The sequence below is a fragment of the Dipodomys spectabilis genome, unplaced genomic scaffold, assembly GCF_019054845.1.
Source record: "Dipodomys spectabilis isolate Male_0828 unplaced genomic scaffold, ASM1905484v1 ptg000175l, whole genome shotgun sequence".
NCBI lineage: Eukaryota > Metazoa > Chordata > Mammalia > Rodentia > Heteromyidae > Dipodomys > Dipodomys spectabilis.
The window spans coordinates 2,426,904-2,449,884 of record NW_024870852.1 but is presented as its reverse complement, the minus strand read 5'-3'; the positions used below and the strand labels follow the sequence as shown (position 1 = coordinate 2,449,884).

The 22,981-nt window shown below is 38.6% G+C and overlaps 1 protein-coding gene across 3 annotated transcripts in view; it reads left to right on the top strand.

Annotated features, from left to right (window-relative positions):
• Snap25 (synaptosome associated protein 25) overlaps positions 1 to 22,313 on the top strand; it is a 30,710-nt gene extending 8,397 nt beyond the window's left edge. The window contains exons 3-7 of one of the 3 annotated variants that reach the window (XM_042694692.1): positions 1,608 to 1,656; positions 8,425 to 8,542; positions 12,167 to 12,280; positions 15,212 to 15,356; positions 21,070 to 22,313. In XM_042694692.1, the coding sequence (XP_042550626.1) occupies positions 1,608 to 1,656; positions 8,425 to 8,542; positions 12,167 to 12,280; positions 15,212 to 15,356; positions 21,070 to 21,138 (495 nt within the window). In that variant the 3' untranslated portion in view covers positions 21,139 to 22,313. Of the gene's footprint in view, positions 1 to 1,607; positions 1,657 to 8,129; positions 8,248 to 8,424; positions 8,543 to 12,154; positions 12,281 to 15,211; positions 15,357 to 21,069 lie in introns of all 3 variants that reach the window. The other 2 variants (XM_042694691.1, XM_042694693.1) reach the window with 2 other exon arrangements.
• Positions 22,314 to 22,981: the final 668 nt, after the last annotated feature.

The following is a 22,981-nucleotide window of genomic DNA, read 5'->3' as shown; positions in this document are numbered from 1 at the left end:
TACAGAGGGTCACAGTTACATGAGTGAGGTTATGAGTACACTTCCTCTTGAACATTGTTACCCCCTCCATTGTTTTCCCCCTACCATCCCCTCCCTCCCTCCCTTCCCCGAGGTTCTTTTTTTTTTTTTTTTTTTTTTTTTTGATTGTGATTAAATGATTACATAATTTCAAAGTCACAAAACTTCCCTGGAGCAAATTGTCTACCACAGTCTGTAATATATAACAGTGTTCACATGTTATATACCATATTTGTGATCAGCAGCATGAGGATATTTAGTAGTGGTTCAACCAGATGAGCGGGAGTTCTTTGTTTCTTAAGTCCTGTTAGTTTTGTCGTATCACTAACCTTTTGGATTTAGCATCCACTTATGAGGGAGACCATGTACCGTTTGTCTCTTCGTTCTTGGCTTACCTCGCTCAACATGATTCCTTCTAGCTCCATCCATTTCCCTGCAAATGCCATTATTTTGTCATTTCTAATGGCTGCATAATATTCCATTGTGTATAGATACCACAATTTTTGGATCCATTCATCTGTGGTGGGGCACCTAGGTTGTTTCCATATCCTAGCTATTGCGAACAGTGCTGCAATAAACATGGAGGTGCACGTGTCCTTGTATATTGGTTCCTGTTGTTCAGGGTAGATGCCTAGAAGTGGTATGACTGGGTCGTAAGGGAGGTCAATCTTTAGCTTTCTAAGGACCCTCCAGACTGCTTTCCAAAGTGGTTGTATAAGTGTACATTCCCACCAGCAGTGTAATAGGGTTCCTCTTTCTCCACATCCCCTCCAGCATTTGTCGTTGGCTGATTTGTGGATGTGGGACATTCTGACTGGGGTAAGGTGGTATCTCAGGGTTGTCTTTATTTGCATTTCCTTCACCACCAGGGATGATGAACATTTCCTCATGTGTTTCTTTGCCATTTTTATTTCTTCATTTGAGAAGTCCCTCTTTAGTTCCCTTGCCCATTTAGTAATTGGTTTGTTAGGTTTGGGAGGGATTAGTTTCTTGAGTTCCCTGTATATACAGGATGTTAACCCCTTGTCTGATATATTGCTGGTAAATATTTTTTCCCAATTAGTTGGTTGTCTTTCTAGCTTAGTTGCGATAGATTTAGCTGTGATAAGCCTAATCTTAACCCAAGACTTCTGCATGCCTTCTCCATGGAGACTCTGATCAATCATGGCAGGGAAGAAAATTCAATGTAAGAAGATTTTAAAAGATTTTCTTTCTGTGTTTGCAGTTAGGAGAGTTAAAGTGTTTTTATTTGTTTCCAGGTATAAAATTATAGTGTAATGTTAAGTATAGGTATCCCAGCACCTGACATCTTGGAAGCCTCAGCCCTAGCCCCAGCCCTAGCTCATGGGAATAGTGCCCTATCCCTCCTTCTACCTTGAAAGATCACTGATAGAGAAAGTGCACAGGTTACCCATTCCTCTGGGTCCCTCCCTAACCTCCTAATGCCCTTGTCATATTTCCTCCCTTTTTCCCCCTTTGGTCCTTCTTCATTTTCCATTTCTAGGGCTAATTGTTCCCTTACTGATTTCTCTTTCTCTCTTTTCTCTTTCTAACTCCTTTTCAACTTTGCTACCATTATTGGAATGTAGAGTAAAGATGCTGGTATCAGGACTTTGGTTATGTTGGATGAACAAGGAGGTAAGTTCAGATTTCTTCAGTAAGAACAATTCCTCTCATCTAAAGGAAGTCGCATTTTTAAATTCTTTGTGTATCTGCAGGTGGCCATTTTTTAAATATGTTACACGTGCATGCAGGTGTAAAGGTTCAAGAATATTCATCTTGCTAGTTTTCCTGCTCTATTGTAAAGATTGGTAAATGTGTGGAGATGTTGATGCATTCTCTATAACTAAGTGAATGGTACTGTGATCTCTGTTATGTTAGGAGAACAAAATTTTGAAGGCAAAGACAGGTGGTTTTTTAAAAGAGTATTATTTTGAAAAGTAGTGAAAATTCCTCTGTTCTCCTAACCCCCAAATTTTCCACAGAAATTGGTTTCCTTCCAATAACACCTAGATGGAATTAGAATATTGTATTGTCTGATTCTTTTGACCATCCTAACTCTGTGTCTGGCAGTTTTGACTTTTCAGAACACTGTAGAGAGTCCTTAAATAACTGGATGCTATTTTTAACTGTATATAAGCACAAGGGAATCATTCAGAAAACAGGAAATTGAGCCAACTGTAATAGTTGACCTGTATTTAAAATTGTTATGGAAATGCTTGAAGCAATAAGAATTAGAGACCTAAAAATTTAGTGTAACATTCTCTTAATTTTCAGTGTAACATCCTTTTTTTTCTTTTGTACTGTAAAGTGGTAACTAGAAAGTAAAACAGTTTTCTTTTGTTCAATGTATTTAGCCATATGATGATATTGTATATAATTTTAGTCACAAGTTATTTACCCAATTCCATTCTTTTTTTCCTTTTCTTTTTTCTTTCTTTTTTTTCCCCCCTGGTCGTGGGTCTTTAACTCTGGGCCTGGGTGCTGAACCTCAGCTCTTCAGCTCAAGGCAAGCGCTCTACCACTTGAGCCACAGCGCCACTTCCAGTTTTCTGGTGGTTAATTGGAGATAAGAGTTTCACGGACTTTCCTGCCCCGGCTGGCTTTGAACCACAATCCTCAGATCTCAGCCTCCTGAGTAGCTAGGATTACAGACAGGCGAGAGCCACCAGTGCCTGGCCCAATTCCATTCTTAATTGTTATCATAATACATAGTTTCATAGTTTGTGAAGCATTAGAAAAATGCAGGATTGTGAGTGGTTTTTAAGTGGCAAATATAAAAATATGAAACTTATTCACAGCATAGGACACTGTATCTAAATATAAAATCTCATCTGGGAAGAAGATATAGACAATAGGTATAAAACAATTCTCCTAAAATATAGACTGTCCTTGCATATCATCAAAGAAAGAACAACTAAAGAAAACATGTCATACGACATAAATCAGCAATTTACAAGCAGACATGCGAAAATTTTGCTTCAACCACCAATGTTAATGATGTGCTATTCTTTATCAAATTGACACAAATGTTAAAAGTGATAATAACCAGAATGACTAATATGTTGGGAAAATAGAAACTCTTGTTATATATTTGGGTACTATACACATATACAAATGTCTTGAAAAGCAATTGAATAAATTATTTAAATTTTGAAGAATAACTTTTTCACCAAGATATTCCATTCCTATGATTGTATACTGCAAATACACATTTTACAGAGAAGAGAAATGTTTATTCCTTACTTACAATTGTGAAAGACTAAAAAGAACCTAAATATCTGTTAAAGAGGGAGAGTAATCAAATCAACTGTGGCTTGGCCATAAATGGCATATATAACCAATACAATAAATGAGATAAATCTTTGTTTACTGAAGTAAGGAAAGTTCGGGTAGAAACAGGAAAGGCATGAAGGAAAATCATTTGGGGTCTTCTGGGACCAAAATGCTATGAAGCAATTAAAAGTGTAAGGTATTTATTGAGAGACTGTTTTGAATGGGTCTGGGGTAAAGATATAGAGAAAGAAGTAGGCAGAGAAAGCCTTTGAACCTCAGTGTAGGTTGACACCTATAGAAGAAGCTTGACAAGGAATGATTTGGGTAGGCAAAGCCCCAGATTACTGCTCTGAGAATGCCACATTAAGACGAGAGGGAGCATGCATAAGAAGAGCACTATATTAGGAAAAGTTCAGTTCTGGTAGCTTCATTGTGTTCATACATTGACTTGAAGCATCCAGATGAGAGAAGGCCTGAATATCCATGCACTTGTTACAGTTCATATGTACAAAGTTAATGAAGCCTAAGGGCCACACTTCCCCATGGCTGTAAAAAAAAAGAACTTTTGTTTTATCCAAAAATAAACTTTTGAAAGAAAAGTATATCAAATAGTCCAAAAAGTTAAGAAAATGCAAAAAACACAATTGAACATTAACATCAACTCTATCACTTTCTTTCAAATACTCAAAATACACTTGTCAAATTTTAATCCCAAGTAAGAGTCTAGCTCAGTGCCATGCTTCATAATTTCCCAAAGGGATTTTTTTTTACAATTATAAACATTTGCTGGGTTGATCTGTGTAACAATGTCTTAGACTTTGAAATTCTAGATATTGTAAGGCACTGCCTCTTTTAAAAATAAATAAATAAACAATAGAAGAGTAGCACTTCATTTCTGGAGCAAAATTAAAACATATCTGCTCAAATAATTAGCATTCCAATCTTACTATCGCTTTGAATTAATTGGCCACGTGAAGAGAGTAGGAACAGAGAGAAAACTTGGGAAAGATCCCAGATTATACCTTTCCCTTAAGTACAAAGCAACATTGACATGAAGACATGTAAAATCAGATATACACGTGGATTTTTTTTAAGAGAGAAAGAAATTGGGGCTGGAGATAGCTCAAAGATATAACACCAGCTTAACATGCACAGCACCACAAACAAAAGGTAGGGAGAAAGAGACAGAGGCAGAGACAGACACACAGAAAGAACTAAATGCACTTACTTGAGTTTTAAATATCCTTTTATTATTATGGATAAAAATCTAGAGACTGTAGTGTACCATACCCACTATACAAGTACAGAAAATACAATTGTTAAACAGAAATGATAGTCAAGCGCTACAATATATTATTCTTTGAGAAACAGAACAGACTGTCCATTTGACAGATTTCTTTGCAAGACAGTGAATTTTCTCAGTTAGGCGGTCCAGCTATGGCCATACCAGAGTAAGGGCCAAATTCCTCAGTTTAAGGCTATTTGCTTTGATAGCCTGGGTTTGTTAGATTGTGATAAATAGGCTGATAGTGAAGAGAAACATGAAATTGCAAAAAGATGGGAGATTTCTGCCTCCGCTGAAGAGGCCATATTACATAGTTACTCTATTAGTAGTCCAGGCATTTTTCAATGACAAATATGAGTAAGTCAACAACTGTCTTCATTGCCTTCATAAATGCCTTTGAATTCTGCATATGTATGTAAACCATTTTGCAATTCTTTTTGATCATGCTTTACTAATTTTGTCTATACCTGAATTGCCAAAAGTGTTGACTGTTTCTACCTCGCAGCTGCTCAGGAGCCTGAAGAAACAGCCATCTTCTAAAGGACCATACCACTTGCTGTCAGGTCAAATCAGACCATGGCAGGCTGGCCAGCTGGACGGTTGTACTGGAAAATGCTGTATAGGGTTCTTGTTTTGTACCCAGGTATCAGGGGACCACAAGGAGCAGTGAGCATGACAGATAGACCTGGAGACAGACATATATAACCCTGGGACTTTTATTTCCCTAAACAAAACCAAAACCAAACTTTGTGTCCCAGGAAAACTCCTTGGATGATCTAACCTTTTCCTTTTGTTTTTCTCATTCTTTTTGTTGGTCTTTGCTGAGTTATTCTGTTTATTCTGATGGCTGAGCTGTGCCTCTTTAAGAAGTCTATGAAGATGAACTTCAAGCTAAACAGTGAAATCTCCCACCATCACTTCCTGCAAAAGAAAGACAAACTCAAGCCCCATCCAAAAAGTCAATCAACTGTCTTAGAAGGCTCCTGGCACTATAGCAGTGCACTTGAGAAAAACATTCCTCTTGCTAGCATCCACTCACTAAATAGCAGTTATGACTGACCAAGGCTTCACTGTCCAATATGGTAGCTATTGGATATACGTGGGGTTTTTTATAAGTGAGTTTTTATGTTAAGGAAAGTGAAAATCGTGTAAAGCAGCATTTTATATACTCATGAAGGCATGCACAGTAGATCAGTAGCATCAAATAGCATAGTAGATCAATAGTGTGTTCTGCCTTTTAACCAAGTTGAAATACTTATTCTTGCTTGTGAGACAAGTACTCTACCACTTGAGCCACATCTCCTCTCCTTTTGCTTTAGATTATTTTTCAGATAGGATCTCTGTATTTTCTCCCCAACCCCGGCCTGGACTCAGCTATAATCATCCCATCTATGGGCTCCTACAGAGCTTGGGCAACAGGCGTATGCCACCACATGCTTTGCTGAGATGAGACTCTCACAAACTTTTTGCCCAGGTTGGCCTAAAACCTCCATCTTCCCAATGTCCACCTCCCGAGTGGCTCGACTTTTCAGAGGTGAAATACCACTACTAGCTCAGATTGAAGATTCCACAAGTCTCATGTTGCTTTACTTAGATGAGATTAATAGAAGACATCTACTCAGATTTTGACTTTCTTGCCATTGGTGGATCTATCACAAATCACCAACCATTCAAGTGTCATGGCCAAAGAATTTTAAAGCTCTGATCCCAACATACAGAGCTAAAGTAGTGAAATAACTCCTGCCATCCTCAATGTTCTTTGCTCAGACTCCAAGATTAAACAGGAAACAGCCAGAAAGCTAGGTTAGCAAGGGAGAAGACAAGGTGGCATGATAGTATTGCACCAGCCTCCTAGATGTTATTGTCCAGCCAGAAAGAAATGAAGACATTAGTTGCTTTCAAGCATTTCCTAAGAAGCATCTTCATAGAAATCATACATGTTCTATGAAGTCCTAATACACTTAAATACACTCACAAACATAACTCAGCAAACTCTAAAAATCAATAGACTTGTTAGAAAGCTTGTGACAAATGATTTTCTTTTTAAAAAATCATTGTACTTGCATTTATTTAATGAAAGCTCTTTGGCCTTCTACCATTATTCCCCTTAGGTATTTTTATCCAGCGATAAACAACTGAAATTCTATTTCCATCAGACATTTTTAAAGCATAGCAGAGATAATAGATTTCTGTCTTTAATAACCTGAATTCTATCCCTCTACCTCACAAAAGGGCACACAAATAAGAGCTTTATTCCAAATCCATGATTTCCTTAATTTGGGTCACCAGTTAACCAATCTTTGGTTTAGCAGTGACAATCTCCACTATCCAGTTTAATGGGAAACCATTTCTAAGAGATTATGTATGCCCTTAGGCTAAAAATGTGTTTCTCAGTTTTATTCTAAGCATGACTTTATTCCTAGAGGCATAAGCATGCATGCATGCATGAAACATAGACGAAAAGCGAAATGGCAATATAATTAGGTCCTGTAATTAGATGACAGGCAGGATATATCCTTGCTGTTGTTCATGAATGAGCTTAAAAGCAGTTTTAAAACTCTCTTCATCAGAATTGTAGGTACCTCAATTTGATGGCATGCCTTTTGAAAAATAAATCCAGTTGATGTTTGTAACCCTAACAACCTAGAAGTATGATTTATTTTTGTGACTATCGATCTATATCTTAGATACACTAAAGTCATCCTTGCTAGCCAGAAGAGCTCAATGCTATTCTACGTTCTACTCTATCACACCTCCTCCAAGGAGACATTTGTTCTCTCTGTTGGCTTCCTGGAGTTGACCTTTTGTATCCCCTCCCCTCCACCCATTGCAGACCCTGGAGAATCAGCAGCTGGAGGAGTTAAAAACCAGCCAAAGCATTCATAGCAATAAAGGCAGGATGAGAGAGGAATTGAAACATCCTGGTACTATCAATATTGCCTGGCTGATGTTGCTTTCTTTTCCAGCTTCTGTGAATTAAATACAGAAAAAGACAAAAAAAATGATCTATTTTTGCCCACATAGCCACTGCTAAGTGAAGAAAACCAATCCAAATCTATTGCAAATTAATGCTGTTGTTTTCCCCAAAGAAGAACATGATTTTCAACCTTTATCTGGTTGAAGATACTTAAAAATGAAAAGATTTTGTTATATTTTGAAGTTGAAATGGAAACTTTCTCTATTAGCATTAAATGAAAATACCATAAATGTAGACTAACACTCTGTTTTTCTTTCTCTTGGGTTCACTAGTGTCTGAGTGAGGGAATATGCTGGGCTGTTTCTCTGGATACTCAAAATCAAACAGGCCTCCTGACCCCATCCTTTCATCTTCCAACTGCAGACTATTTTAAAGCATCATTCTTGTTCATTTCTTTCCACCCATGCCTGCCTAGGGCGACCTCAGCAATCTGCAACAATGCATCTTCTGGGCCAATGCATTGTAATCTCTCTCTCTCTCTTTCAAATTCTGTTTCACATAGTCATTTCTCACGTTCTGTTTGGAAACCCCCAAAAAATTCATTCCACACTATCATCCCTTTGTCCTAACCAGAACAACTCGATCGTGTCGAAGAAGGCATGAACCATATCAACCAAGACATGAAGGAGGCCGAGAAAAATTTAAAAGATTTAGGGAAATGCTGTGGCCTTTTCATATGTCCTTGTAACAAGTAGGTACTGGGGTACCAGCTCTAATCTGTGGCGTCCAGTTTTCTTTCTTTCTTTTTCTTTTTTTTTTTTTTCTTTTTTTAATGTCAAAGTGAATGTCTGAAGCATTGTCTTTTTTTTTCTTTGTCCTTTTCCATCTGCTTCATTCTGTGGGGATAAAAATACTTGTGTTTAATCAGAACAACTGGAACGCATTGAGGAAGGGATGGACCAAATCAATAAGGACATGAAAGAAGCAGAAAAGAATTTGACGGACCTAGGAAAATTCTGCGGGCTTTGTGTGTGTCCCTGTAACAAGTAGGTGCTGCCTGCCTGCCTGAAGCTTTGGTTTCCCAAGGCCCATCTCCAAGCCTTGACCAGCTCATTCCTGCAGGCTCATAGGCAGGATGAGCATGTGGCATGCAGAACAGATCAATACCGTCTCCAATGCATTCATCTCATAGCATAGATGATATTAGTGGGAATTACTGTTGATGCATTAAAAATCAGGCATACTACAGTGAAAGCTTCACTGTCAGCAACTTTTATTGATGAACATTTCAACATTTTCCAGAAAGTGTACTTTGACATAGAAGTACCTAGGGAACTTGATGAATCCCAACCCCAAGAACAAAAATTGCAGATTTAGAAAAGGCCGTGGGTAAGTTTGGAGGATGGGAATCACTTATCGCAAGGCTTGACTTTTTTTCGTAAGTGAAAAGGGCAGGTAATTTGGCCCAAAGTAAGCATTCTGTAAGCTAGAGAGTATGACAGAAATTCTCCCTTCCTATTGCCCATTTCGTCCCCAATTCGGTCATGAGATGCTATAGCAGCACCCAGGGAAAGGCAGTGTGCCCTGTGACCAACAGTGCTCAAGCCTGGCCTAAATTGGACCCAGCCCTCTTAAATACTTCCCCTTGGAAGATCTGTTTGTACACTGGCTGAAATGTTGAAATGTGTAGATTTTGCATGCACGACATCACAAAACATTCAACTGTTCTAAAGGTTCTGCAACGCTTTTTTTTTTGAATGTAGCAGAAATGTGACATGTGGTTATAAAGGTTTGCAACAGAAGGAACCTGAAACTGAAGGTTCTAGAAGATAGTCTCATTTTGATTAGCCATTAAAATATAATAAATGCATGCATGGATTGTCCAACATGCATTTGGAAAATTAAACTCATAACCCAGTCTCCCTTTCCCCTCCTGCTTCCCTTTTCAAAAGAAGCCTTCCCCCTCCCCAAAAAAGCTCTCCTGATCCTAGTTTTTAGAGTAGAACTCAATGTCATTTTTAGCAGAGTATATGACCATTCACATCCTTTAAACTTTGAGGCTGATTTAAAATATCCCACTTCCTGCTTAGGAGGGGGAGGGGCTCAATTTACCAATAAATACAAGCATGTTTTCAAAAAGAATGATCTGCAGTAAAGGCTGACTAACTGGAATCCAGCTCACTGGAACTCTCACCCTTATGCTTTTGTCTCTTCCACATTACACACAAACAGAAAGGGCAATGGAAACGAAAATCATATCGCAGATTTTTAAATGTTTTGTTCCAGGGCATCTACATAGAGTTTCATTGTCCCACTCAATCTCCATCCTCCTATAATGTCTTCATTTAAAAAAAAAAAAATCATGAACAATAAATTGGTTTGGAAGAAGAAGATACACCACTGCCATGGAACCACTGCCATTTACTACCCAAAGACTATCAAACAGATAAATGGCTCAAAAATCCTACAAAGCTAAGACGGGCCCAACTACCCTTAAAACATAATGTTCCTCCACAATTCATTAATCATCATATAATTCACCAAAATGACTCATTGCTCAGCAAGCATTCCAGTTAGTCAAGATCTGAACTGTATGTCTTCTGCAAAGGCCACTTGCCCCATCTTGAGGTTTCCATCTGTTTTGTGGTGAACTCCAACAAATACATTCCCCTCTTCATCAACTGTGTGTGAAGAAAGGGAGGAAGCAGGCTTCCTCCCTGCCCCCGCTCCACTCCTGGGTGGAGTCTAAGGTGCAGATGAAACATGACCCCTATGAGAATTCCACCTATAAGTGGTCACAAATTCTTTAATACACAAGAGACCCTAACTGAGCTTCAAAGCTTGACCAAGTGTTTCCTATTGTGTGTAAATAATGCTTTCAAAAACCATGTGTCACAACGCAGTGGCTGGTGGTGCCCTGGATTATCTGAGGGCTTCGCCCTGTCTCGGCATGTTTCGAAGGACTATGATAGATGTACGGCAGTGATGTGAGTCTATGCGCAGCATTGTGGGTGCAGTGGTTTGCCTTCTTCTGGAAACGCATATTTTCTCCTCCTTTAACTTTGCCAAAGATGGTCTATCAGACATTTTTACATAGCAGAAAACATCACAGAGTCCATACAGCTTCTTCAATACAAGCAGATAGGGAGTTGGGATGGGAGTTACCAATATCTAAACTCTATTAAATTAATTTGGGGATCTTTTCCCATTGATTGGGCCCACGGCCCTTTGATGGCAGCCGCCATCAAAGAGCCTTATGATGCTGTACCCTGAATTGTGAGAGTTGCTGAAATTTCTATCGCTGCAATTTTCCAATTGGTTGCCAATTTTCTTGATGTCCAATCTGCAAAGGTTTGAGCCAATTTCAAATGGATAGCTTGGGCTCACTAGTGAAGGGAAGAAAAGAAAATTAAATTCTGATGTCTTTATAAGAAAAAATACAAAAATTGGACCCAAGGGTGTCTATTGGACTAAGAAGCATGTGGTTTCTACTATGCAAAGAACCTAAAAACATCTTTGATTGCTTTAAATTACAGTACACCCACCAAAATATGCTGCACATGTTTCTATTGGGCACAAAAAAAAAGGTATGCCTGGATTTTAAGATTCTCTCCAAGGCAGCTCAGTGAAATACAGCCCATGGAGACCACACCAGTTCCAAACCACTCTCCACTGTCACAACCCAGGATAGTTTGAAGTAGGAGTTTGTAAGCACTCTCTCTCTCTCTGTCCTGCCCTTCTACCCAACAAAGAAGCTACTGAACTGCGTTTCAAATCCTCATGAAGGCTATTACTGTCCTGCTAGTGCCTTTTTCGAGAATGGTCAACTTCTGAAGTAGTTTGGCTTCAATGAGAATGCTTCACTTTCTACTCATGCCTGTAGCTGGTGCATGAAGAAGATATAGAGGGGTTTCCCTGGTGCTAGATGGCTTGTTCTCTCTTCTCTTTTCCTGCATTCATTTCACTATGCTTCTTTTACTTTTTGTCTCTGTGGACAAAGGTTTGTACATCAACTCTGGATGTATGGTGACTGTTTGGAAGTACCGATATATTATCTAATTCAAATCATACTAGAGGCAACTCAAAGACCATTATCCTTGGCCAACCACCAGGCCTTTGTGTCCTTCATGAAACATTGGAAATGTTAGCTCCACACGTGTGTTGAGGGAAAAGTATTCAACAGGGATCTTTGCATGATGGTGTGTAAAATCGTGGTCTCAAGTATGTTTTTCTGGTTGACACTGTGTTGCTGTGGTGTAACATACACAACTCTACTTGGCAGTCTTGTTTTGTGTCTGTCTGCCAGTATGTTTTTCTATGTTTTGTGTCTCAAAATATAATCACGTTACTGAAATAGAACTGAATGTACTCCAGCTACGAAATCTCTATCTTAAATTCAATTAAAGCTGCCAAACAAACCAACGATTTCAGTCTTGACCATTGATTGCAATTGACTCAATTGGAAAAGAAAAGGCTAAGTAGCTGGGGCATGGTGGTGGCCAACTATTTGGGTCCAGATTATGATATATCGGTATTCTCTAATGCCTCAGACTTAAGACTCATTTTGCTTGATTCGGTTCTTCGCTTGAAGAAATAACAATTGCTCTGAGCTTACTGCTCCCCCTTGTGCCTTGTCACTCACCCTCTTTTTTGTATAGGCTTAAATCAAGTGATGCTTACAAAAAGGCCTGGGGCAATAATCAGGATGGAGTGGTTGCCAGCCAGCCTGCTCGTGTGGTGGATGAACGGGAGCAGATGGCCATCAGTGGTGGCTTCATTCGCAGGTAAGCTTCCTACAGTCCACTATGGAGTAGTTCTCTGTTGTTGGACAATCAGCCTGCCCATCATTTTAGTACTCATCAATCTATCTGTTGGCTGAGAGCTCTTGCTCAAGCCTTTTCTGAGCTTACTTCTTGGGATTGTAAACAAATAGCGGTGGGATGAGCCAAGGTGGCCTGTCTCAAATGGTGATTGGCTAGAACCATCAATGGTACATCTTTGTTCATCTTCATGTGGTCTTCCAACAGAATAACCAAGGTCTCATTCATGGTAATAGCATCAAGCTCCAATGCACAAAGCACTTATCAAACTATGGCTTATGTCATTGATTTAGAAGAATATCCTTGGATAAAGAAAATGACACGACTACAGTACAGAATCAGGCTATCAACTACACTGTCATGAATTTAATTAAACAAATCTTTTTAAAAAAACTGTTTACAGAGGTGTTCAATGTTAATAACAGTGATTGATGAGGCAGTAATAGGCTAGCAATATCAGGAAGCTATTACCTCTCTCTACTCCCAGGGAAACTAGACCAATGTCTCTTAAGCCAATAGTTGCACATCGGAATCAGCTAACAAAGCTAACAAAATGAAACAAAAATCAGGGCCTACCCCAATCCCCAGCAATCAAATCAATTTTCTGGACATGAGACACAACATGTATATTTTTTATACCTTCTCAGATGAGTCTACTGTGCAATAAGGTCTGAGCACCACTGAACTCTAAGTGCATGTTTGTGATTGATGATTAGTTAAACAAATTTGTTCAATATATGAGAAAATAAGGACTGGCTCTCTACCTTTTTTTAAATGTTCTCTGGCCTAGACATCTTTTAAAAAATCAAAATGGGCTAATTTGTAACGAAAATTGCCAATAAGGAAACAGTCTAATCCCTCCAAACATTTTTTTCTTCTTATTTCCACAAGCAATAAGACTCTTCTGGAATAAGTGCTTACTGTTTGCAAAACAAGTATCTTCTTAACCTTCCAATTGGACAGTGGAAAGTTAGTTAAATCCCTTGTGAGCCTACTCCTCCCTCCCCAATTCTCACTTCATTTTTAGCTGAAGCAATAAATCTTGTTTCACAATTTTCTACTCTGCAATCACCCATTCACAATGCCACTTGAAAATCCATGGCATTAAGTTATGACCAAATACTAATCAGCCTTAATAGATAGCTATCTTTGGAGTTCTTGGGAGCTAGAAGGATTAAGAGGCAGACTGTAGCTAACACTACTCTTCCCAATGATGTTGACCCTAAGTGGAAAAAGAAAGGAGCAGAGATCTCTGAGCATAGAACTTGTTATTTCATTTTCTATTTGATTCTTGGAGATTTTTGGTCAAGGAAGGAAAACTGAGTTTCTACCCAGTTCTACCTTTATTGTCTGACCTGGAGTCTCTCAAGTTAAAATTATCTTAACATTTAAAATTAGAATTGGGTAAAAAGGGAAATCATGTGATGGTAGATGTCAGAAAAGTAGAAAAATTCATCTATGCAGTACACTGTCTTTAAAAATAGAAATTAAAAGCTGGGCACCAGTGGCTCACACCTGTAAGCCTAGCTATTCAGGAGGCTGAGATCTGAAGATCATGGCTCAAAGCTAGTCTGGGCAGGAAATTCTGTGAGACTATTATCTCCAATTAACCACTAGAAAACCAGAAGTGGCACTGTGACTCAAGTGGTAGAGAGCTTGCCTTGATCTGAAGAGCTCAGGGACAGCGCCCAGGCCCAGAGTTCAAGCCCCATGACCAATGGAAAAAAAGAAAAAGAGAGAGAGAGAGAAAGAGAGAAAGCAAGCAAGCAAGCAAGAAAGAAAGAAAGAAAGAAAGAAATTCAAGCTGGGTGCCAGTGGCTCACACCTGTAATACTAGCTACTCAAGAAGCTTTGATCTGAGGATCACAGTTGGAATCTAGCCTGGGCAGGAAAGTCTATGAGACTCATCTTCACTAAACTACCAAAAAGCCAAAAGTGGAGCTGTGGTTCAAGTGGTAGAGTGCTAGCAGACTGGCATAAGAAAAGAAAAAAAAAAGAAACTCAAGTTGGGCATAATGGCAGGAGAATCAAGAATTCTAGGCTAGCCTGGGCAATATAAAGAACAAAAAATGAAGGCTGGGTAGGTGGCTCGGTAGTAGATTGCTAGTCTTGCATTCATGAGGTCCTGGGTTCGATTTCTCAGCACCACATAAGCAGAAAAAAGCTGGAAATGGTGCTGTGGGTACAGCACTAGCCTTGAGCTGAAGAGCTGAGGGACAGCGCCCAGGCCCAGAGTTCAGGCCCCACGACCAGCAAAAAAAAGAAAAAAGAAAAAAAAAGAGAGAGAGGAAGGAATGAATTGGGAAAAGGAGAAAACAAAACAGACAGACAAAGGCAAAGAAAAAGAATGAAGAAGTAAAAAAAAAACTTTAAGAAAGAAAATTTAAGGGTTCAAAATGCAATTTCTTTCTTTTTCTATTTTAATGCTGGAAATTGAACCCAGAGACTTACTTGTTAGGCAAGCACTCTAATGAAATTCGTTTTCAAGTCAAAACAAAATGTTATTTTTTTATTTTGCTTTCGTTTGGAGAGTATTTTATTTGAAAAAGACTATTAATTTCTGTAATCAAGCCCATGTGGATACAACCTTGCATATTAAATATAGTGTGTTACCCTGTACAAATTTTTAAAATTAACTTTACCTTTTCTAGGCCAAGATAGCTATTAATTTTTGTATAATGTCAATGAAACATGGTAAACTGGAATATTTTCCAGACAAAATAATAATTTTCTAGTATACCAAAGATAACACATTTTTTTTCCTTAATTGAATGTAGTCTAAAGACAGTTAACAGCGATCCTCATGTGTCTATAGACTTGCCCTAAGCTTCAGGCCTTTGGTATTCTGGTTTCTTCCCATCTTTTATCTTTTGAACATTACTCTGTGGCTCCTAGGGTAACAAATGATGCCCGAGAAAATGAAATGGATGAAAACCTGGAGCAGGTGAGCGGCATCATTGGAAACCTCCGTCACATGGCCCTGGATATGGGCAATGAGATTGATACACAGAATCGCCAGATCGACAGGATCATGGAGAAGGTGAGCACAGGGCTTTTCCATTCTCATTTAACTATTAGGAAGCATGAAGGCCATAACTAGGCCCTGAATCCATGACATTGGATTCAAATACACTAATTGGTGGATATATTGTTTTTGGTTTTCTAAGCGAAGAACATAGACATCAGCAACAGAACTAGAGTAAATATTAGAATCTAATTGTGGGTTTTTTGTTGTTGCTATTGTTTCTTTGTTTGTCCTTGGTGAGGCCAGTCAGATGCTCTACCATTGAGCTATGCCCCAGCCTGTAAATATAAACTTTCCTCAGCTATTTCTCCTTCATGCCAGGCATTGTGCTAAATGCTGTTGTATAACATAAAAAAATGATGAGAAAAACATCATTCCCACTGCCAAAGAATTCACAGCCTATGGGAGACAATGAGGTGCTGGATTAATTTACTACCATAATATAACAAATTCTATGAAAAAAGATAATCAGGGTCAAAAGAAAAAGGATTTCAAGCAGCAGGGTGGGGGGAAAAAATCTCAGAGAAAGTCACTTTTAAGTTGAGTCTTGAAGGCTGGTTAGAGATTTACCAGGTGGAGGTGGTAAAGACACAGAATCAGAAAATGATGAAATAAACTCCGTTTAACCAGAAGATGAGTTGCAACTTTCTTTTTGTAAAAGCTAAAGAACCAGGTTCCAATTCCAATCCAACCATTTGCATCCAACATCTCAAAACAGGAAACATTTGATGAAACAAGCTCACACCAGGCTATCAGACTCAGCCCTAAGACACCCTCTAAGTCAGCAAGGGCCAAGAGGAAGACTATAGAGAATAGAAAATAAAGAGATGGGTTTGGAGCATAAAAGTACAAGAGAATAGAAAGGGACACTAGAGATTTTCTGTAGTTGGGGCAAAAATCTGATGTTCTTTTCATGTTTCCTTGAATTTTACCCCTTTCCTCAATCAGCAGGTTGTTGAATATTGATAATAATCTCATTAAGTGTTTGAATGTCCAAAGGAGAAATAGACACATTATAGATTTTGTACATTATAGATATTGTACAGCTAACTATTAACTTTTGTCTGGCTAAATATTTTGTTACATTCCTTCTCTGTGAGATATTGAAGTCCTGAGTCTAAGATCCTGATTTTTCTTTATAATAAGTCATTCACTCCTGTGAGTAGGGAAGGATAATTTAAGGGCATATGTTATCTTTAAGTAGTTGAAAGAAGGATTTCAATTGAATATATCCACTTCTGAGTACAATGTATCTTAATCAGTGTCATCCCTTACATGATTCTCCCCGATCTCTCCCAATCCTACTCATCCTCTCAACTTAGCACTTTCCATTATGTACACTGCACTTAAGTCAAAGGCTACCTATTCATTTCTTGTAAGTCAACTAGCTTCCTATGTTTTGAAATAGGAATAAATCAGCAGAAAAGGAATATAATGCTCGTTTGTGTTTTATATACTCCATATAAAAAAATAATATTTTGCATAATATTTTGGATGATCAATACTGACCTGTCCAAATGTCAGAGTTGGCTAGTAAAATGCTTGGGCTTTGCTTACTTCTGCAAGTTATGACATACTTGGCATCGTTATAAAGCTTTTGATCTGATAAAGCTTTTAAAGCTGTGAAAGCCAATGGATTTTAGAATAATACTGAGTGTTTCAAAAAGCACTGGAGCCAACCCAACCTGACCTTAACCATTATGGCCCAGAAAAAAAAATGGACTAAGAAATAATGGCTGAACTGCTCTCTAACAGGAAAATTATTTGAGAAAACAGGAAGTATTCATCTTGTATTAATGGTCCCAATTTACTCAGATGCAAGCAGATAATGTATCAAAGCCATTTAGGGTTCCTGAAGGATACGTTTTACAAATATTGAGATCAAATTCTTATTGACAGAGTTGTTTAGACTTTAAACAAGAAATGTTCCTGGAAAGGCAAATGTACCTTGCTCTACTAGTTCTATTTTTTATCTTTAAGAAGAACCTTTTATTTAGAACACCGAGTGTACAACCCAAGCAGAGATAAATACATCCATAAAGTTTAAACAAAAGACAGACAAGTGAATGGGAAATAACTGTTTCTGTCCCTGTTCCTGTCAGCCCTTCACTGCTGAAACACTTAAACAGTTGGAGAAAGGCCTATTTGCTTTGAATAACTAGCTCAATCCAATTAATAGTTTAAACAGTACTACCACACTTGCATCCACACTCTTTTCAAAAATCATAATTTGGGTATGATTTTCTGGAGTCCATCTCAAACCAATGTTGCCCCAAATAATTTAATTAAAATCACATGGAACAAGAAGAGTCTTGTGATTATTCTTCCATTTTCTCTTATGAGCCTAATGAGGACCTTCACCGACCTCCATCCATCATGATCTTTACCTATTACCTGATTAACAGTGAAACTGTAGGAGTCCAAAGAAATGAACATTTCAATCCATTCCCCATGGAATAGGGACTTTAAGAAAATACATATTTAAAAGCCTTCGCTTTTTTTTTTTTACTCAGACAATCTTCTAAGGTTAAGAGTATACAATTCTTCTGGAATGCAGCTAAAATGAAAGCAAGCTATGTTAGAGGCTGTATGGGAACTGTTGCTAAGGAAACCACAGTGATGTTAAATTTTCAACTTAAAGTGGTCAGTGGTATTTGCCAGGAACCTATTGAAACCAGTGAGGCAGACTCCTCAGCTGTCCTCACATCCTTCCATCCACCAAGAGATAATTTTTTTTGGGGGGGAGGGGTCTAGTCGTGGGGCCTGAACTCTGGACCTGGGCGCTGTCCCTCAGCTCTTCAGCTCAAGGCTAGCGCTCTACCACTTGAGCCACAGCACCACTTCCGGCTTTTTTCTTTTTGCTTATGTGGTGCTGAGGAATCAAACCCAAGGCCTCAGGCATGCAAGGCAAGCGCTCTCCACTGAGCCACCTTCCTATCCCGAAGAGATAATTCTTGAGAATGAAGACGTCATCTTCTAACAGGGTCTTGCTGTTCAACAGTTCTGACCTGGTACACTCATCTGAAAATTAGCAGTCCTAACTAGGAATCAGAATTTGCTGCTGTATGTAGCAATAAGCATTCAGCCCTGGAAGTCTGATTTGGCCTGAATATCACTGGCTAACGTCTGAAGTTGGAGATATGTCCATAGTTGTCAAAGCGGTACTTTGTATAGCATCTTCAACCCCTTATTGATTCTCTGGTGACTATGCCACTTTCTTACAAGGGCCAATCAGGCAGCATATAGTGGGTGTGTCAGTCAGTGAAGATTTCTAATAGAAATGTTTAGAAAATTAGGATAGCTACCTTCCACAAATAAAGTCCTCAAGTACATAAACAGGAGAATAAAGAAGTCTTCTCCAAATACTAAGAACACATCTAAGAGGCTATTCTATAAGAATTTCTTTTCTAAAAAGCATTGCTTCTTTCATATAAGAAAGCTGTGGTACCTTTCATGACAGGTATTTTATGGGCTGGAATTTTAATACCCTCCAGCAAAAAACTGAATCACAGATGCCCATTGAACTAAGTAAGGTCTGTTTTAGCTCTGCCCTTATCCTTTGAGGATATAGAAAAATGAAACTCAGAGTTCTACTTGTGTCATGTGAAAACTGGTCAGGGAGTTTGTATGCAAGAGATTCCACAGCATTTGCGTTCAGGAATGTCATTTATTTTAAGAAGGATTTCTTTTTTCTCACTTGAGCTATTCTCAAAGTTCCATCTGGAAATTCAGTCAGCATAATTCAGTCCACAGAAACATTTCAAATTGGTCTGAGCTAGTAATTTTCCTTTGGACTAGAGTATCATTATTTCTGATAAAAATTTGTAGCTGGAGAGGGAGGATTTAAAAACCTAATAGAATTAGAGGGATTGTTTATTTTCCAAATGAAGAGCTTGAGGTAAAAAATATGCCTCTATAGTTCAGACCGAGGAAAATGAATGTTCTATCTTATGATGTAAATAATTTTTTAAAAGTCAACTCCTGATTAAATAAACAGATGACAGAGAACTATAGCTAGTAGTTCAAAGTTATGAATAATCTACAAATCTGTTCAACTTTTCACATTTCACATTTCTTTTTTATTGTTATTATAAAGGTGATATACAGAGGGGTTGCAGTTACGTAAGCCAGAGTACATTTCTTTTCTTTTTTTGGGGGGTGGGGGGAGTCCGGTTGTGGGGCCTGAACTCTGGGCCTGGGCACTGTCCCTCAGCTCTTCAGCTCAAGGCTAGCGCTCTACCACTTGAGCCACAGCGCCACTTCCGGCTTTTTTCTTTTTGCTTATGTGGTGCTGAGGAATTGAACCCAGGGCCTCATGCATACAAGGCAAGCACTCTACCACTAAGCCACCTTCCCAGCCCCAGAGTACATTTCTTTTTGGACAATGTCACCCCTTCTTTCACCCTCTCACACATTTGCTTTTGAACATAGATAATTCTAGGGTCCTGAGAATTCCCAATTCAAGCTGAATAAAGAAGGCTCAGCAAGGATGGCAGTAGGTACAAAGTCAGTAAAGGAGAGTATCCTTTCGGGGACACAGATACACCAACAATTATGTTGATTTAAAAAAATTTTAGTTTCTCTACTCTTCCTGGAAGCTTCCTTCTCTTCCACAAAGGCACAGACAATATTACCTGTCAGGATAGGAAGAAATGATAACTGGAGCAGAGCTGTCTTCCTCACCCCTACCTTACTGACTCATCTTTCTCAGTGGTGAGGGGAATCATTAATTTTCTAACCTACTAGCACCCCCTGGATTTCATGCTACATGTATATCAAAATGTAACACAAGCCATATGTCAACCAAGTGGCAAAAGTCAGCAAGGTGCAAGACTAAGGTAAATGTGTCCCTGTTGAAGACAAGACACTTATCGAACTAGTGGAAGTGAATCTTCAGCAATGAGGCTAAAAATGTACGAAGCCTCTTCAAAACAAGGCATGCTTTCACCCAATAATAGTAACTGCAAGATAAGAAACCTTGAGGGCTTAATGTTTGCAAAAGCTTTTTCTAAGCACATTATGTGTAACATGCTTAGAAAGTGCCAAATCCTTACAGCAAACCCAGGTGAGAGAGAAGATTGATAATGTGGACTGTAACCCCTAGTGATTTGCATTGTGACTGTGGTTCTTCCACCTACTAAGGCCTTCGTGATGAAAATTCTAAGGAAAAATTGCTTGAACTCTACCTGCTTATTTTCCTCCCTTGTAAGATCAAGCTAATAGTCATGCGTAACTGGTAGAGGATGTTATCAAACATAGATAGGTGCCCATGCTCAGTCTTATCTTCTTTATTGTCTCCACAGTGTAGACAGGAAACCTAAAACCTGGGGGTGTAATTTTGGGGAAATGATATGTTAATCATTTGAATCCAACTGTAGGAGTGGCTCTAATTCAACCTAGTCCAACAGAGGTGAAACATCTATTATAGTAGAATACTGCCACAGAAGTCAGTGAAGATCCTTAAGCATCTAAAGATAACTGATACATCTCTGTTTACTAAAGGATGCTTTCTAATAGGGAAGACAGTTAAAAAGCAGGATCAAAGCTTCTGTGGTCATATTCAAGTGGAACCATGGCAATTATACTGGGAACATGAAAAGAGTGGTCATTTTGACTGGGGAACTTTCAAGATAATTTCCTCCAAGAGGAAACCTTTGTGCTACATCCTGGAGAATAAGTGGTTTAAGGTGGTAACCTGAGTTCTGTTTGGCTTTCCTTTTTTTTCTAGGCTGATTCCAACAAAACCAGAATTGATGAGGCCAACCAACGTGCAACGAAGATGCTGGGAAGTGGTTAAGTGTGCACACCTGTGCTCTCCAAATGCTGTTGGGGAAGATAGCTCCTTCATGCTTTTCTCATGGTATTACCTAGTAGGTCTTGCACACTCAACACACACACATCAGCCCACCCCCGTTGTGAATGTTGTCCTGTGTGTCACCTGTCAGCTTCCTGACAATATGATGTGTCTTCTGCTCTCTTTTCTTTCCAAAGGTTGTATATAATAGTCATTTGGTGGCTCTAACTCTCTATGTAAAATGTCTTTTGGGTTTTGATTTTTTCCTTTTTTCTCCTCAGTGGCGTTTGCTGAATGACAACAATTTAGGAATGCTCAATGTGCTGTTGATTCTTTCAATACACAGTATTGTTCTTGTGCAACTGTGACATTCCACAGAGCTACTGCCACTGTCCTTTCTTTGAGTGTCAGGCTCTGAATCTCTCAATGTGTGCAGTCTTCAGTTCCTCATGGCTGTTATCTGTCTTTATGATTTCATAATTAGACAATGTGGAATTACATTAACAGGCATTGCACTAAAAAGTGATGTGATTTATGCATTTATGCATGAGAACTAAATAGATTTTTAGACTCCTACTTAAACAAAAACTTTCCACAACAGTAGCATACTGACGATAAAAAAGGCATACACACACACACACACACACACACACACACACACACCAGAAACAACAAAACAAAACGCATGCTCAGTATTGAGACACTGTCAAGATTAAGTTTACCAGCAAAACCTGCAGTAGTGTCACTTTCTTTCTGTCAACATATAGACTTATCAACCATGATCATCTTTTTTTTTTAAAAAGTTTTTTTTTTAAAGATGGATTTAACACACTCACCATTGAGTCATTTCTAGCAAAATATATGTTTGGCTGAAACTCTGTGAAATGGGTGTAATATAGGGTCCCTTTGTTGCTTTGGAAGGCGATGTTTTGGAGATAGCAGTCTTTCTGTGAAACAGTGTGGATATGTAAATTTTGTAAGGCAAACTCTGGCTGATCACCATTCTCCTCACCCCCCCTGGCTTTCTTATCAGTACAGATCTTTGTTGCTTAACCTAGAGCTATGCACACCAAATTGCTGAGATGTTTAGTAACTGATTAAAAAATCTTTAGAAAATAATATAAATGAATGAAATATAGATAAACTGTGAGATAAATATCATTACAGCATGTAATACTAACTTCCTCTTGTCTCCTCTGTCAGTTTGTGAAGTGATTGACATTTTGTAGCTAGTTTAAAATTATTAAAAATTATAGACTCCAGTGTTCTGCTGTCACTTTTTTTTTTCCATGAACTGGTCTGATTTTCTACTACACCAGGAGATGAAGTCTGGTTACCATGTGCCATTGCTCCTCAGAAACTAGCTGTGTGTTTTTCCATCCACTGGTTGGAAAAACAAAAACAAAACAACCACAAAAAAAAACAAAAAACAGTTAATCCTTTCGAACAAAATTCCAGTGACAGCTGACAGGTTGGATTGACTTTTACAGTTAGTTGTAGAAATACTTGTGTATGAATTCAGTGTTAGCTCTGTGGTGGAATTTAGTTCTCAGCATATATAGATAATCCAGGACTATGGATTACCTGTTGTTCTCAGACTTGGCCTTGTGTAAACTCGGGTATGACAGGGTCAATCAGTTCTTATCCTCTATTTCCTTGGAGTGTCCCACCAGCTACCAAACCTAAGTTAGTCCTTTATTACCATCACCACCACCACCACCACCAATGACCCTGCCCCCATTTTTTGAAACTTTTCTATAAAGAAGTTCAGCCCTTTAGCCTGCAGTTGTAGCTCAGTGTAAAACACTAGCTCATGGTCCTAAGTTCTACCTTTAGCACTGTGAAA